Source organism: Medicago truncatula, chromosome 4, assembly GCF_003473485.1.
Source record: "Medicago truncatula cultivar Jemalong A17 chromosome 4, MtrunA17r5.0-ANR, whole genome shotgun sequence".
Classification (NCBI taxonomy): Eukaryota; Viridiplantae; Streptophyta; class Magnoliopsida; order Fabales; family Fabaceae; genus Medicago; species Medicago truncatula.
In genome coordinates this window covers 39,313,292-39,331,913 of record NC_053045.1, presented here as the reverse complement: position 1 = coordinate 39,331,913, position 18,622 = coordinate 39,313,292, and the positions used below count along the sequence as shown (strand labels likewise).

At 30.4% G+C, this 18,622-nt stretch overlaps 1 protein-coding gene across 1 annotated transcript; it reads right to left on the bottom strand.

Moving 5' to 3' along the window:
• Nucleotides 1-6,328: 6,328 nt before the first annotated feature.
• On the bottom strand, nt 6,329-8,125 carry LOC11444629 (uncharacterized). The gene is made up of 2 exons (XM_003607603.4): nt 7,658-8,125; nt 6,329-6,612 (listed from the first exon to the last, which is right to left on the bottom strand). Exons 1-2 carry the CDS (start codon nt 7,997-7,999, stop codon nt 6,511-6,513), a joined length of 444 nt encoding a protein of 147 aa, XP_003607651.1. The 5' UTR covers nt 8,000-8,125; the 3' UTR covers nt 6,329-6,510.
• Between the last annotated feature and the right edge of the window lie 10,497 nt (nt 8,126-18,622).

Below are 18,622 nucleotides of genomic sequence, written 5' to 3'. Positions count from 1 at the left end.
TTTTTTTTTTTAATTCATATATACACATAAATAAACTGAACAGGTGTGTAAGCTGCTGCAACGTAATAATTGGCAGGTACATATATCTCAAATCTACCGCGAAGGTAATTTTTGTACGGACTGGTTTGCGAAGACGGGTGCTAGAAACAATGTCGGTCTTACAGTTTATAGAAACCCCCTACAGATTTAGGCCCCCTTTTAATTGTTGATACTAATGGTACTCGATTTGTGAGACGTTAGTTTTTTATTTATTTATTTTTTTATCCTTTTTTCTTTGTAACAAAAAAAAAAACTGAACAGTTGAAAAAGTACAATGAAAATTCGGACGGATCACAAAGTCATCATCACTCACCATCGATCCCTAAAATTCCTAAAAAATATCATTAAGTTCGTGAATTTTTTCAAATAGGGTCATCTCATCTGTTTAGTCTCTCTCTCTCTCTATACTTAATTAACTATAGGCATGACTAATATAATAGCTCTAGAGTAAGCTAAAAGCATGGCTAAATGAAGGCAATGACAGACTATATCACAATTCACAAATATGCTCTTTAATAATGCCAACTTTCTCCATCAAAAGTTTCTAATCATTTTGAAAATTACACTAAACTAGCTAACTACAGCTTAAAAAGTTAGTTACATATGCATAGACCATATCAGTTTGGCCAATTGCCTTTACTTGTTAGGAGAATGCTAAAGAGAGTTATAAGAGTATTGGCTAAACATCTAAAACAAATAAATTTTTATAAAAAAACAATATAATCATTACTTAATTACTTAATAAAAAATATCATCTTATATTTTTAAGACAAAATTTCTATTTATAAATTTCTTAGCAAATACCATAGGACATTGGTTAACAAGAACCTAATTATTAATAAGAACTTAACTTTGTGTTCATTCAGCGGTTCATCAATTTGGTACTTCTTCACGTTATACCAAATCAAGGTGCTCCTTGATGTACTTGATTTGGTTTGCTAGCACTTGGGTGATTTGGAAGGAAGGAAATGATAGGTTGTTTTGTGGTATTCAAAATTCTCCTTTTTAGTTTGTGGAGAAAATTAAACCTCTTTCTTTCTAATGGTATAAAGCCAAATTCGATACTTTTCTTTTCAGTTTTCATAATTGATGTCAAAACCCTTTTCTTTGTGCAGGTATTGGCTAACCTGTTTTTTATTTTGTGAACTTGTGTTGTATCTTTTAGCTATTTTCTCCGGCACATCTTATGTCGAAAAGATAATATGATGGTAGTAATATATCTCATTTTAATTTCTTAAAAATAAATAAATAACTGTGTTTCATTCCACTTTCCCTGCTTCATGCTAGCTTGGAACTGCCTTCATAAGCTGTGATGTCACCTCTCCTCGCTCAAAAAAATATAAAGTTGTGTCACCTACCTACTTAGCGGGATATAGTTAAATTTTGGTTACAAGTAAAATACTCTCTTTGATCACCCGTCCAACAAAAAAACAACTTTTTAAATAAATTGAATAAATGATATATTTGATCTATAATATAGTTCAGATACATCATTTATTCAATAAATCAAGAAAAATATTTTTTTACTTATAATGGAGATTAGATGGAGTATTATAGTACATTATTTCTCTAAATCTTTGTGTTATATATTTTATATTATACATATTCTCCAAATCTCTTCCAATATTTTCTTATTATTATTGGGAGAGAGAGGTTGGACTTTGGTTGAAACATGGATAAGGAAAAGGAAACGATAACTTAATTATGGAAATGTTATCTAATAATAAGTTATTTTGGTAAAAAAAATTGTCTCAAATTCTAAGTCTTTTTACGATAATAATGAAATATTAATAATATTTTTTTCTATTATACCTTTAACTATTTCTTATTCTCTTTTCCTTCAATAATATTAATAATATTTTTTTTCTATTATACCTTTAACTATTTATTATTCTCTTTTCCTTCAATTCTTAAATTTATATTTCTTATACCATTCATTATGAACAATTTTGTAAAACAACTCATAATATCTCTTTTCCATACAAAATTAATTACATATCTTAATACGTGTAAAATGACCAAAAGCAAGGATAAAGAGCCAATGTACCTCGATCAAGAGCAAGGATAAAGAACCAAGAAAGAGAAGAAAATTCAACGAAAAAGTCGTAAAGTAGCAGCACGGGTTGTACATGGTTCCATCTGGGTAGTACACATCTTAAAATATTAGAATTTCAAAAGCTGAAGCACAATTACGATTGTGCGCCCTATAAGCACAAGTGCACACCCCAACAAGATAGAAACAAGCACAACCGTGCACCTCAAAAGCACTACCATGCACACCTCTGGACACATCAGAATGTCAAAACTTGGAAAGGTGAGCACGATCGTGCACCCTTGAAGCACGACCGTGCGTCCTGTGCAGAGAAAAATAGGTGCTACAAACCCTTGTAACTCGTTTTTAATGTATTGTCTAAGACTCTAGGCTATAAATAGACCTCACTTCTGAAGAAAAAGAGAGCTTGGACACTTGTGATCTTACTCTACAGTTAAAAGCCTAATTTTGCATTGTTTTAAGTTCTCTGTTCTTTATTTTTCAATTCTTTACATTCCTGTTCTTTACATTTCCAGCCATTTATCTTCATGTCTTTTACTTTCATGTCTTTATATTTATAATCCATTGTCAACTATGATCATGTGTGAGTAGACTCTCTAGTCTTGAGAATGTTGAAATAATCTAATGATTGAACCCTAATCAACGCCAAGTCTAAACTCTATTTTGTAAGCTGAATCTCTTTTCTAATCTAATCTCATCATTATTAAATTTTATAACAAATATGAAACGAAGAACCTAGATGTGAAATGTGATATTGTTATTTAATCATATCTCAAATATCAAACAAAGGACCGAGATGTAAAATTTGATATTGGATAAAATGAGATCAGACAAGATAAACAAAACATGAGAATAATTTTGCAAGTTTTGGGACAATAAGGGTGCATTTAAAGAGTATAATCAACCATAAGAATAAGTTTGATTACTATTGAGATAGATTCATGTATTTAGAGAGAAAATATGAAATACCTAAGAACACATTGTCCTTAAAAAAGAACTCCTTATAAAATAGAGAAATAGATAGGGAATGTCAATGATTTAACATTATGATGAAAACCTCAATCCCATGGCGATTTATAATAGCTAAACTTTAATCTAAAAAAAATTGCTCTTAACAAAATAATTCATTTTCAGCTAATCAAAACTAAAAATTAGATTGATAATTACTTTAACTTCCCGTGTATCGATATTTTTACTACTTGATAAGACCGTGCACTTGCGAAAAGCTATCATGATACTTTCTCTGTATCATATTAAGTGTCGTTTTAACAAAGAATATTTTTCTTCAAATAAATGTCATTTTTACTTTTCAATATAGAATCAATTTTTTTTTGGAGTTATGCCCTCTAATTATTAACAAGGCTAAAATATGGTTTTAGTCCCTGTAAAAAAAAATTTGTTTTTGGTCCCTGCAAAATTTTTTGTTTTTGAAAATAGTCCCTCCAGGGACCTTTTTTAAAAACAAAAAATTTTGCAGGAACCAAAAACAATTTTTTTTTTACAAAAACTAAAACCAAAACGAGGCATATTCGCAGACACTAAAACCATATTTTAGCCTATTAACAACAACTACTCTCATAGCGTTATCTTTTACTTTAAACTTATGATGATTCGAGACACAGAAATAACTAATAGGGTTAGTTTAGTAAAAAGGATTTACCTTTTAACTATTTTATTATATTTTTAACATGTGTACTACAATCTAAAACAATATTTACTTTAAGGAAAAATGTTAATAAATGCCCATAAGGCATTGTTTAATAATTAAAAATTAGTAATTTTTGTATTAGAAATTGTGTAGTTATAATTTTTTATATATGTTTGATTTGTACTCCCTGTGTTTCAAAATAATTGTATCTTTAACATTTTTTTTATCTCAAAATATCGTCATTTTAAAATAACAATACAACATTTATTATTTTTTGCATTATTATACATTTATTTATTGATTTTCATCCAACTTAACTACTCCACTAACTATAATTAATTTTCGTAAATAATAATACTAATTTTACCAACGAAATCAACATAATTAATCATTTTTTTAATGGTCTTACTAACAAGTGCTATCGGTGCCCTTGCTACATATTCAAGAATAAACATTTTCAAGATAAAGTTTATTCTTTAGACTTCTTAAAATGTGTCTTGAAGGTACTTGTTTGCATTTTTATTTCCTTAAAAATGACACATAAATGTTAAACGACTATTATTTTGCGACAAATGAAATATTTTCAAGACAAACTTTCTTTTCTGAATTCCTTAAACAATATTCTTAAGACACTTGTTAGCAGAACCCTGTTACTACCTCCGTTTCTTTTTAAGTGTCACTTTAAGACATTTTACACAAACCAATACATTCAATAAATGTTATTACTTTTGATAGAACAATGCATACTTTTACTATAATAACCTTATTTGTTTAATCACTAACTTCATACATTTCTCTCTCCGTAATAAATAAGTAAGGATAATATTGGTAAAACAATATTTAATGTTGCATTGAACTTCGAAAATGACAGTTAAATAACATAAGGTAAGCTAACAATATATTCATCGGTTTATTTAAAATCAATTTCTGTGCAGCACCAGACACTTATCTCCATGTGCTTATTGCTTTTGGATTGATGTGCATGCATTCCAATTTCCACAGTACTACTAGACCGCACTTTCCTTCGAAGATGATATGAAACGCATTCAATTCAATTTCATTGGTATTGAAGTAACAAAACTATCCTTTTTTGCAGCTTTAATCGATGTTAGTAATTTGCATGCAAGAGTACATATGCAATCTTCAGAATATGCTGATTGTTCTGAACTCGCTATTTATTGGATTGGATCAGTGTGTCTAATATCAATATATAAAAAATGTCAAAGATGAACCTTTACCATTTTTAATAGTAAACAATAAATTTTATAATTAAAAAATAAAAACAAAATAGTATTTTTAAAAGCGTCTATCGTTGAATTGGGTTCATATTAGACAATCTCTCATTGTGTAAAATTAATAAAATTAAACTTAATTGATTAATGAGTTTCATAAAAAAAAATCATTTAGGAGAATTCGAATTTTTGATCAAACTTCTTTATTTATCTCACGACCGAACTCTAAATTATTATGACCCATTTTGCACATGAACTAGATGGTTAATACAAAAAAATTAATATAATAAATGTTTTTTCTCCACTTTCCTACATAGGTAGAATGTCCTAATTCCTATATATGCATATATCGGTAGGGAAAATATTTGTTTGGTCACAATCATTTGAGCACACTCTTTTTTTTGGGAATAAATTTGAGCATACTATTTAAGCACACACATATAAAATACAAGCAATATCATTTTATTATTTTAAAAATACACATTATTTAATTTTTTCTTCTTACAGTGACATCATATTAAGTATGTGACATCACCAGTGTTAAATCGTTAAATAATGTTTTACTAGATATATATTTTCCATATTTTATTGTTAAATTGAAATTTTATATCTCATATATAAATCTTTAAATAAATATAAAATTATTTAATACATTATTAATATGTATCAAAATTAATTCCTTCAAAAAAATGTATCAAAATTAACGTTTTAAATAATTTTATTACACACCCTTAATCTTGATGCACCTCAACCATATGAGACTAATCATCATCGACAACCATATTAAATTAAATGACAACCATTTAATTAGTAGTTTTAGACCCCAATATATGCTCAATGTATCAATAGGACTTAGAACTCTAAAACTACTATTGGGGCTTTGCCCCTCTTCTATTCCAAAAAAAAAATAAAACTATTATAAGAGACTAATCATCAAATCGACGAGAAGACTTTCATTTGTTTTTTTGTTTTTTATCCCAATGCATCCTAAGGGTTATGCTCTTAAATTTCCCAACACCATGTTGGTTCCCTCGGATCCCACTTAATCTAAACGTTGGTTATTTATTTTTCCTTATGAAAAAAAATTATACTGCGTCCTTATGCATTATTAATTTTTTTTAAGGATATTGCGCATTATATTAATGATTACTTCTGTGCACTAATCTAATGATGCATGATATAATAAAAAACTAAAAACACATTCGCGCACACTCATGTATTCATGGTTTAATTTTGATACACTTTAAGTTAAAAAAATTAATCACAACCATCGTATATATTACTTTAGTTTTAATTAAAATCAAATTTTTAACGATCCAATGACTATAATTAATTGATTGTGTTAAAAATCTTTACTTACATACCAATTAAATATCCATATAAGGTTAATTAAGTTTTTGAGAATAATGGTCAATAATGATATGTCATGGGGCAACAAATACTCATGGGACTATTCTAGGATCCTTTAGGGAAGTATATATACGTTTAACAAAAAAAATAAAAAAATAAACAACTTAACCTAGATGCTTTGCTACCATTCACAAAGGAACTACACAAACACCTATCTTCTTTAGTTCTGTGCAGTCACTATCCTTCCCATTTAAACTCAATTCTTTTTGTCCTGAGGTATTGCCTTTCTCCTACATACAAAAAATTTACATAATGGCATAACTTGTTAGTTGGAAATGCATAAATAAATCATATATACATTTCAACAACCAAACATGCATGTGAAACATTACTATATATATATACACCACTAGAGAGGGTCAAAAGGATGATAAGGAAAAGTGGAAAATGAATGAAAAATAGTTTGTTATTAAATCATAACTTTATGTAATTCTTCTGCATTTTCCTTCCCTTTCCGAATAGAGAAAAGTAAAACATTCTTTGAAAAAATAGCACTTGGAAGCCTTATAATTATAGATATTTATATACGTGTGAGTTACCAAAAAAAAATATTTATATATGTGTGAGAATTTGGTTGAACCTGAGAATTTATTTACTACTTCCGTCTGTACATTCGGCCTGTCACACGGGTGGTTCTCATACATATCCTATAAATACCATGGTAGAATCATATTTCCTTAAAAAAAAAAAAACCATATTGACCGGTTAGTTAACTTTTTTTTTTTTAAGAATATTTATTTTAAATGATTACTTTTACAGTCTTTTATGTATTTTTGTGTGAATTAGATATCTTTCGCAAGCAACTACAAAGATTGATCTTTCGAGTTGAGTAAGATAATATTTTTTTAATATATTGATTTGCCTTTCAAAAATAAAAAAATTGGCAAAGGTAAACCTTTACCATTTTTAATAAAAACAGGAATGTTCACCGTTGGACTGGGAACATATTAGACAATCTCTGATAAATAAATACTACAAAATAACTTTTAATTTTCTTAAAGATATCAACGTAATTGCTCAATTATTAAATGACAACTCAATTTATGAATGATCTTTTTTCTTTCTTGAAAAAGCTTTATGAATGGTCTTGGGAACCTTGCTCAATGTATTTTTAGGTTTAGGTTGTGACTCTGGATTTTATCTTCCGGTTCCCCTATGTTTTCTTTTAATGTGTGTGTATGTGTTGAAATACTCCTTATATTCATTCTTGTATAATTTTATTTGAATATTGTAGCTAGAGAAAGGAAAATAAAGAAGGAAATAGAAGAAAAAAACCTTGAGACAATTGAGATGAGAGGTTGCCGTATCTTCCAAAGATCGATCAACGGTATTCTTTCTCTTCTTAAAACTTGATCCAGTTTTACCATTTCTATCCAAAGAAAACTCTTTCGCAATCCCAACATGTTGGTTATGAGACAATACATTTTTGTTAACCAAAGAAGTGGCATCTGAGAGAAGGGATGAGGAGGTTGATGAAGACACAGAAGAACACTTGTGATTGTTGTTAGTATCATCATCATCATCATCATTGTTGCTGTTGTTAAAGAAGTAGTCAAAATAGGTAGTCCAGCCACTCTCCTCAGTAGAATCAGTAGGAGCTTTGCTTATGGAACTCATTAGGTTTTTGAGGTTTTTTTTTTTCTTTTTCTTTCTCTTTATGAGAAATTAAGGCTTAGAATAGAAGAGAAGAGAAGATGGATAAACTAAAATGATTTGATTAGTGGGGTTTGGTAGCCAGCTCTAAAGAAGCAAACTGTCCCAAACAAAGGCATATATAGCTAAACAAAATTCTTTGGTGCATGTGGGACTCATTAATTTATTAATATATACGTATACATATATCTTATAACTATATATATAACTTATATTCCATATGCGATATATATAAATAAATTTATATTCATCATCGTCAACATTGTAATTTTATTCTCTTTCAAAAAACATTGTCATTTTATTTTACTGACATATTCAATTAAATCTCACTATTTAAATATATCACAACATCATTTCTTTATTACTCTACTCTCTAACTCCTCCATTGAAATGGGAAACCAGCCCTTACCACTTCATCTTTATATATGTAATATGACTTATGAGATTTAAAAAAGTTGATAGTAAACTAAAATCAAATGACAATTGATTTTATTTTTCCAAGTCTACCCTTTAGAAAATAGAATTAATTTATCATATAAAGACATTTTTTTTTAAGAGAGTTGTATACTTTCCAACTTTAAATCAAATTAATGCATGATGATTAAATAATGCGACACCATGTATTATTATGGTAAGATACAACAAGAAAAATAAAGATGATGAATTATGTATGACGATATAGGAATCTTGGGGTGGGTCGACATGATGGAAGTTAGCAAAGTTAAAGTTGGGTGAGAAAGGAGGGAGAGTTTGACCTTTAAGGTGAGAGAGAGATAGAGTATGCCGCCTAAGAGGGAATTTGGCAAGACAATTATTTTTTATGTACTCTAATTAACTTTACACCAATGGTTTGAATTAGCCACTTTATTTATTAAAAACATATTGAGAAGAGAATATATTAAATGTTGAAGTTGATTCCTAAAAGCTTCTCCAACCTTGCATTATCTCCTCTTTGTTTATGAGATTGAAATATGTGGTAGTTGATGATCCTATTTATTAAGGTTTGGTAAGTGAAAATTTGCTAAGCGAAATGTATTTTCGCTTAGCCAACTGTGTTTGATTTAATTTAGGGTCAAGTCCAGCTCCAAAACCTCTTTCAGTGCTGCCTTAAATTCGCTAAGCAAATTTTATGATTCGTTAAGCCATTTGGTTGCTGGCTTAGCAAATGCATTGATACCGCTACACCGGTAGCTAGCTAGATGCCTCTCGTGTTTTGTTCACTGTTATTTCATCCAAAAATCTTGCTTCGAGGTTTAACTCTTAATTCAGAGGACCATTGTTGGTTTCTTTCTAATGTTTTTATTAAATCATATCATATACCTATGAAAGTAAGGAAAGATTTAATGAGTTCCATCTTCATGCATCAAACCCTAATAGTTAAATATGTACAATAAAGTTGGGAAAATCACATATTTTATATTAATTCTAGTTAATAAGTGTCATGAAATATATCTATCTATATGTGTGTGTAAATTTGGCACTTATCAGGATCCCCCCGCCGTTTATGATCATAACGCTTTTACTCATTTGCTACATGGTAGCACACTACTTGACCTTGATGTTAAAATGCATTTTGTGAACACGTCTGCTTATTTAGAAAATGAGCATACGACAAGTCACAGAGGATACAACACTTGGTGTGAAGAATACATCCCTAAGTTTATTTGCACTTTTGCATCCCTATATTATCACATAGATCAAAATTACAACTAATGTAATAACTAATTGAGCAAAAAGTGATTTCAAGATAAATGAAATATATTGAAGAGCATAATGTATGCACATGTGATAACAATAATCTTTTCTTTTTTTTTAGTGTTATCGTTTTTAGTAATAATTTTTTGCTTAAAAAAATTAATCTCCCTCCAACAAATTATATGTAAATGTGACGTCATAATACTGTATTCCTCAAATATTGGCTGAGTCAAAGGACATACATATTTATATACCAAAGTCGAAAGGACATGAATTCATATGGTAGTACTAAGCACAACTAATTCTGGTCGCTGCCCAATATGCTTTCTAGAAACATGAAAGTGTTCATACCTGAATTGCGTAGGACATAGCCATGCATGCAATGGCGGAGCCAGAAATTTTATAGAGCATGGGCAAAAAATTTATCGCAAAACGTTACTTCCTTCCTGCGAATAATTTCACATTTCCTACGGATATATCTTTTCTGCGGAACCTAAATCCTTGGCAAAATCTGCAGGAAATGTGTTTCCTGCGGAATTTACACAAAAATCCGCAGGAAAAACTAAAATTTCTAGTAATGGTTGGATTTGCTACAAAGAAAGTTGGAGCCGAGCCTGGGCACTAGCCCAGGCTAGCTGGGGGTGGCTCCGCCCCTGCATGCAATCTACGGTGAAACTATTACAAAAATGAAAAATATACGATATAATCGAATAGATCATCCAAAAAGAAATGGACCATAGGACACATGCAAATTTTCCAAAAATTAAATCTCAATGACCATTTTGTCTAGGACAAAACACGAGACCTATCTTGCATAGTCTTTGTCAATGAAACCTTTTGTGTAGCTCAAGTTTCTTGGTGGATATATATCCTCCTTAGTGTTAGCTAGTAAAGGTGACAACGAGCAGAGACAATGATGACCACATGTAACTGACCATAGCCATTGATGTGAGTTGGGACGCTGTTGAAAGAGTATTAAGAAAGAGGTTAAAAGTTAGACTGTTTTTATTGCTAACAAATTCTCTGTCTACATGACATATAAAAAAAAAATTGATTTTACTCTTTTTTATTTTTTTAGGTTTCCTAAAAAATGAAATGAGGTGTACTTTTGAGGGGATTCCACTTATCTGGTAATGTGGCGAGAATGTCACATGACATTGTCTGACCACAATTTACTTAATCAACCCTTATTAATAAAAGAGATAAGAGAATGATTTACCCAAACTTAATTAACATAGTGAATTCTCATTAGATTTTAGTTTAAAACTATCATATGTACATCTTATTAAAAAAAAAAAAACTTATTTACAAAGACAATTCATTTCGTCTTTTGTCATGATATCGGCCCATTTGTTATAGATTTAAAAGAAATCATTTTATGTTTTTAAGTGCCTGTTTGAAGTGGTGTTTGATGAAGCAAAATCACATATGCACGCTATTCAATGTAAATCTGCCGTAATTTTAAGAAGCGGATATTGAAGCTTATGTGTTAAAGTGATTTTTTGCCGTAATTTTAAGCAAAACGTAATTTACAGCCGCCCATCCAATCAGACACTAAAACAAAGAAAAGAATACAACGAGTTATAACTATTTTGCAAGCTAAAAATAAAGCTATCAAACTAAACAAACTTAAAATACAAGGTGGAGGATTGATACATCCCTTAACTAACATGCAATCCATATTAGTTGTACCTAGGACCATATCCAAGAAATAAGAAACAGATTGAAAAAACAATGTTTCCGAAACTTATTCAATGTTTTAGCCAGCATACAAGGATTTACTAAAATTTGAGAATAAATACTTTCGCTCGTGTACTTTTTTGGTATGAACTAAGTATCATTTTTCTTAATAGATTTAATATTATTGCATTTTTAAAGATGAATTCGAACTCAGAATCTGAGTATCATTTTCCCCAATAGTTTCAACATTGTTGCATTTTCAAATATGAATCCGAACTCAGAATTTCTGGTTAAGTTGTAATAGATTCCTTACCATCCAAGTGTTCTTGGGTTTTTGCTCATTTACTTTAAAAACATTATCACTTCAATATAATATTCTTTTATTAGATTGTGGTGTAAATCAAAGTGTTGTCAAACACTTAGAAAATGTAAGTGCAATTTTTGTGATAGATAATATAAGTATAGTTTAAGGAGAAGGAGAAGAGAAATGAAGATCCCATGTAAAGATCTGATGTTGATATAAGACAATCAAGTCCAGGAATAATGGTCACCCATGACAAGTTTATAAACCTAATTAAAGTGGTACCCAAATTATGGGCGACTAGTATAAGTCATTCGAATGTGAGACAATACTTTCCCTTAATTAGAATTTGATTTGCAAACTGGTATGAAAATTAATTAGAGGTTGATGAGAATTAATGTCATGAAATGGGAGTTTGAGTATATAATTTAGTGGGGTCCAAACTAACATGACTTCTGAAGAAATTGTTCCTTAATTTAGGTCAAATCCTTTGTATTTTCCTTTTCAAAGATGTAATCTAATCAGGGATTATGGTCATGGTTAGAGAAATGGCACTTTCAGACCATACTTATTATCCATGTCAAGACTAATAAACGTCATGTGAGTGGCCTACCCATTTGCTTTTAACATGCTAGCATGTGAACCCTAGCTATATCACAAATAGGATCATCTGCATATATTTGTTTTTATTTATTCTAATTTTGTACTCTCTTTTAATTTTTAATAAGCCTAAATATGTATATTCATATAGCTGCATTTGTTTCAACACACTATAATTGATACAAATCCATAAATAAAATTCAGTGAAGTTTGGTATATAACTTTTCTTTTTCTTGCTGGATGAGATCTTTTCTAACATCAAAATTGGAAATCCTAAAACCATATTTGAAAAAGTTTAATTAGGAGATTTTGCAAAGAGCAACTCTATTTTTTTTATATATAGCAAAACGAGTAAAAATGGTAAATTATCTCCACCACAAAAAAGAAATTGTAAATTATCTCCACTAATTTTGTTTTTGGTCATGTTAACTTGTGTCCATGGGACACTTGTTGAAGAAACAAAAAAAAAAAAAATTGAAATTGAAAATAACATTTTCTACACTTTTAAATATTTGATTACATTCTTTAAAAAAATATATTTAATTACATTGTTTAAAGAAAAAGTATTTGATTATACAAGTTTTAAAAAATCCTTTCTATATTTGTTTCCTTAACTAATGCTCCTAAATATATAAGAAAAAAAAAAAACAGTGAACACAATAATATCCACAAAATTTGGTTGATTATGTACCATTTATTAAATCATTAAATGTCCTCTAAAAAATCATTAAATGTCATGTCACATTTTAATATTAATTTATATTAAAATAAATTTAAAAATTAAACAAATTTTTCCTATGATATCGGTACTCATCCAAATTCTATGGTATACAAGAATTTACCTAAAAAAACAAGACCTAAGATATAAAATCAAATACATGACAATCAAGAAAATTTAAAATTAGAAAGAAGTTTTTTAATTCCAAAAAGATTCCTAGCTTGTTTTTGATTTAGTTATTAAGTGGATATTTGGTTTCATTTCTACAAGTGTCAAAACTGATTTTGAAGTTGTAGAAATTGATTATGTCTTTAGAATTGATTTTACTTGAGATAGAATTTGTACATTTTGATTTTATAAAGACACAAATTCTATCTTCAAGTAAAATCAATTCTAAAGACATAATCAATTTCTACAACTTCAAAATCAGCTTTACACATAAATGTATAGTTCAACCCACTTTTACATGAATGTGTTCAAATACAAATTATTTTATATTCAATTCATTTTCACTCAAAATTTTATAGAATCATTTCACTCAAATTTTTTTATTTTATTTTTTTTAAAAAGCTAAAATGAAATTTATTAAGATAACACTGAATCTTAGCCAGCACAAGGAGTGTTAGGCCAGAAGTCTTATAGTAGCAACACACAAATGATGATGGGAAGCCCCCAATGAAAAACCCATACACCCGTGAAAATATAGAAAAATCCAAAAACCTATAAAAAACGTCTCCTAACAAAATGCTATTTCCAAAATCAATAAATAGAAACACTAAAACAAAACTAACATCACGATCAACGACACAACATAAACAAAATCTTCAAACATCGTCACAATTACCACAAAAACAACTTCTACCACCCACATTCCACTCAAATTTAATTCTACTAATGAATCAATTCACTTACAATGATTCAAACTGATGCTAAATAGATCCAAAAAGCAACTAACTTATCCACATAAGAGTTATTCTCGTTAAATAGTAAAGATGCTCCACCCCAAAACTGAAGGAAGTACTCGAACAACTCTAACCTAAAAAGTTTTATTTTATTTTATTTTTAAATTGATTGAATAATTAATTTAAATGGAAGTTATGAGAATATAGAAAAGCATGGGTCACTATTATCTCAGTTCAAGAAGGGATATCTCTCCTGCGAAGACTAAATTTCTTGTTTATTAACTTTGCTTAATCATTCATTCACAATTTACCACTTTATACAAAAAAAACCAACATATAACTACCTTCCTAGTTTAAAATTTATGTCACGGATACTCCACCCTTTTCTTAACTTTCTAAAACTACTAACCACTTAATATCCACATCTCTCTTGAATGCTTAGCCGACCTAGTTTTTTTTAGTGAGAAAAACTTCGTTTTTTTTTTTTTTTTTTTTTTTTTTTTTCTCTCTTTCATTTATTGAGGAGGGGTGATTTTAAATCATTTTTTGATTTAGAATTACTCTATGTATTTTTCCATTTTCTTTCAATCTAAATAAATTATTTCCACATTTATCAAGTTTTTTCTTGTGTTTTTTCTCTCGCAATTTCGTAATCTGAGTGTGGTGTTGTGTTATTCGTCGTCTTGTGCGACGTTGTATGATTTCACGTCTTGTTGCAGTGTTTGCTTGGTTCCTATTTAAAGATCAACTTTAGTCAATCACAGATTCAATCAAACAATTTGGAAGTCAACGTTGCAGATTCCGAAGCATGTGTAATCTGGTGATTTAGATTTTCTCATATTATTTGTAAATATTTTGTCATTACATGCTATTAACTTAGATACTGCGAGTTTGTTCACATATTCACCTTGTACATTTTTAACGATGTTGATCATGTTAATATATTCTATCATAATGCTAACCGACATAATTCTAAAAATACTTATATTATACATATTTTATTTAATACACTTATCAAGGAAAACAAGTTGATAGCGCAGCACAACAAAGCTTGTTCAACAAGCAATGAACTCAGAAGCAGATTTATGAATTTGTGAATTATAGACAGAATTGAGAGAAGAGAGAAGAGAGAAGTTATATGATTGATGAAATTGAATATAAATTGAAATTGTAAAATATGTACAAGAGTTTAGCTTATATACACAAGTTTGGTTAGGTTGCTTGAAGTACAAGCTAAGTAACAAACCCTAACCTTATGAGCTAATCTCTAACTAACTTGTAACAAAATTCATAGCAAACTGAATCTAAATGTGATTAACCACTAATTGTGATTATCATTAAACTAAACTTGAATTAAAACAAACTAACATCCTCCCTTAATTCAAGTTTCCACTTCCTTCATTCCAATCAAGCTCTGAGCTTGATGAACCTGTCAACCTTCAATGCCTTAATGAATATGTCTGCAAGCTGCAGCTCAGTAGAGCAATGAACAATCTACAGTGCTCCCTTGTTCACTTGCTCCCTCAGAAAATGAAACTTGACTTCTATATGCTTGCTTCTCCCATGCATAACTAGATTTCTTTCTAAGCTTATAACAGATTTGTTGTCTATGAACAATGCTATAGGTCTGCTAACCTCTATCTCCATCTCTTTGAGTATATTTTCAAGCCATACTGCCTGACATACTGCCATACATCCTGCAATATACTTAGATTCACAGGTTGACAATGCTACAACTGGTTGCTTCTTAGCACACCATGAAATTGGAGCATTCATAAACTTGAATAGGTACCCTGAAGTGCTCTTTCTATCTTGTTTGTCTTCACACCAATCAGCATCAGAATATGCTATCAGCTCAATAGAATTTTCATTTAAGCACTTAGGAAATAAAATGTCATACTGCAGTGTTCCTTTGATGTATCTCATCACTCTTTTGGCTGCTAGCAGGTGAGATACTCTTGGTGAATCTACTGATTATGCCAACTGCATATGCAATATCAGGCATACTATTGTATAGATACCTTAGTGAACCAACTATTTGCTTGAACAATGTTGGATTCACAGGTTCTTCATCTTCATTCATCATCAGTTTTACATTTGTCTCAGCTGGTGATGATGATGGATTGCAGTTCTCATATTGACCCTCTTCAATATGTCAGATGCATATTTCATTTGGTGCATCACCAATCCCTCTGCAACTTCATTAAATTCCATGCCTAGAAAGTATGTCAATTTTCCTAAATCTGACATTTCAAACTCACTCATCATCTGTGATTTGAATGCTTATATCTCATTCATATCACTACCAGTTACTATCAAATCATCAACATAAAGACAGATGAGTAGTTGATTACCTTCACTTCCTTTCTTCACATATACACCATAGTTAGACTTGCATTTGACAAATTCTTGCTGCACAAGAAAACTGTTAATTCTCTTGTTCCATGCTCTTGGTGCCTGTTTCAATCCATAGAGAGCTTTGTGTAATCTATACACCATATCCTCTTTCCCTTTGATTTTGAAACCTGGTGGTTGTGTCACATACACTTCTTCATCTAAAGGACCATTTAGAAAAGCATATTTTACATCCAAATGATGCATTGGCCAGTTCCTTCCACAAGCTATAGCAATTATCAATCTCACAATTTCCAATCTAGCAACTGGAGCATATACTTCAAAGTAATCCATACCAGCCTTTTGCATGAATCCCCTAGCCACTAATCTTGCTTTGTGTTAGGCTACTTCACCATTTGGCTTCAATTTCAATTTGAAAATCCACTTCACATCTATTGGTTTCTTACTAGCAGGTAGTTCAGTCAGGTTATTTCTGTTGATTGAATTCAACTCCTCAATCATAGCATTCTTCCATACATCTTCATTCAATGCTGCTTCATAATTGATTGGTTCTGCATCTGCTGATAGTGCAAAATGAACAAATTCCCCTTCTTCATTAACTACATTATCTGGAATGACTTCTTGTCCAGCTAATCTAGTTGAAGCAAATCTATGTCTAACTGAAGTTCTAGTGACTTGATTCTCTTCAACATGCACTTCAGGTTGAACTTCAGTATCAAGTTGAATTTGTTCAACTTGATCATCATCTTCAATTATTGTGGGAACTGTGTGACTGAAACTATTCTCTTTCTTACTCCAATCCCATGTTTCATTTTCACAGATTTTAACATCTCTACTAATCACTATATAATGATTTAGAGGATGATATAATTTGTATGCATCTGTTTCATGATAGCCAACCAGTATCATAGGTTCACTCTTGTCCCCCGGCTTTCTTCTCTTTGCATCAGAGATATGCATATAGCATAATGAACCAAAAACTCTCAAGTGTTTTGCTGACTGCTTGCATCCTAACCAAATTTCTTCAGGAATTTGATTAAGTTTCTTAGGTGGCATCTGTTTAAGATGTATGTTGCAGTTCTTACTGCTTCTCCCCAGAATGTCTTAGGCATCTTCTTCATCTTTAGCATACTTCTGGTCATGTCAAGCAGGCTTCTATTCCTTCTTTCAGCCAAACCAATGTGTTCTGGACTATAAGGAGCAGTGACTTCATGCACAACACCATTGTCTTCACAAAAATTCTCAAACACCTTTGAGGTATACTCACCACCACCATCAGTTCTTAAAATCTTAATGGATTTACCACTTTGCTTTTCCACTAAAATATTAAACTTATGGAACATATCAAATGCTTCACTTTTGGCCTTAATCAAGTATAACCAGAGTTTTATGCTAAACTCATCAACAAAACTGATGAAATATTTGTTGCCCCCTAATGAAGGAACCTATAAAGGACCACACACATCTGAATATACAACATTAAGCAGCTCCTTTGATCTACTTATTGCACTTGAACTGAATGCACTTCTAGGTTGCTTGCCCAACAAGCAAGTATCACAAAGTGTGTTAGGTATCTCAATTTTAGGTACTCCCAAAATCATTTCTTTATCATCCAATTGATTAAGACCTCTAAAATTGAGATGACCAAATCTATAGTGCCATAACCAGCTATCTTTATCTTTTACCATAGCAGATAAACAGTTCAACTCTACAGCTTTCATATTGGTCTGAAAAGTTCTATTCTTTGCAAGAGGAGTTTTCAATACTAACCTTTGATGTTTATCATATTGACCTTCATAGTAACTGAGTATCCTTTCTGAATGAATTGACCTACACTCAGCAAGTTGCACTGCATTCCAGGAACATAGAGAAATTTTTCTATTATTGCCATTTTTCCATTCTTTCCTTCAATAGCAATATTCCCCATTCCTTCTGCAACCAAGACTCTATGATCTGCAAGCTTCACCTTTGTATTTCTTCCATGATCCACTTCTCTTAACCATGTCTTGTTTCCTGTCATGTGATTAGAACAACCAGTATCTAAGAACTAACTTTCTGAATTGCATCTCTTAGTACTGTTGTTGTAACCATCATCAATAATGAATCATCTGAATCATCTTGTGCAACTTTAGCTTCGTCTTCATCATTCTTTGATTGTTTTCCTTTACCAAACCAACATTCTGAAGCATAGTGTCCAAATTTCTCACATTTGAAACACTGAATCTTCTTCTTATCAATTTTCTTTCTTCGATTAGAATTTCCCTCCTTTGAAGATTCACCCTTTTCAAATCCATTGTTCTTGCCTTTAGACCAGTTTTCCCCCTTAGAGTTTTTCT

Coding starts and splice junctions, on each gene's coding strand:
- LOC11444629 (XM_003607603.4), bottom strand. CDS start 7,999: ATGAGTTCCATAAGCAAAGCTCCTACTGATTCTACTGAGGAGAGTGGC. Junction 6,613..7,657: donor CTCATCTCAATTGTCTCAAG/GTTTTTTTCTTC, acceptor TTTTGTATGTAG/GAGAAAGGCAATACCTCAGG.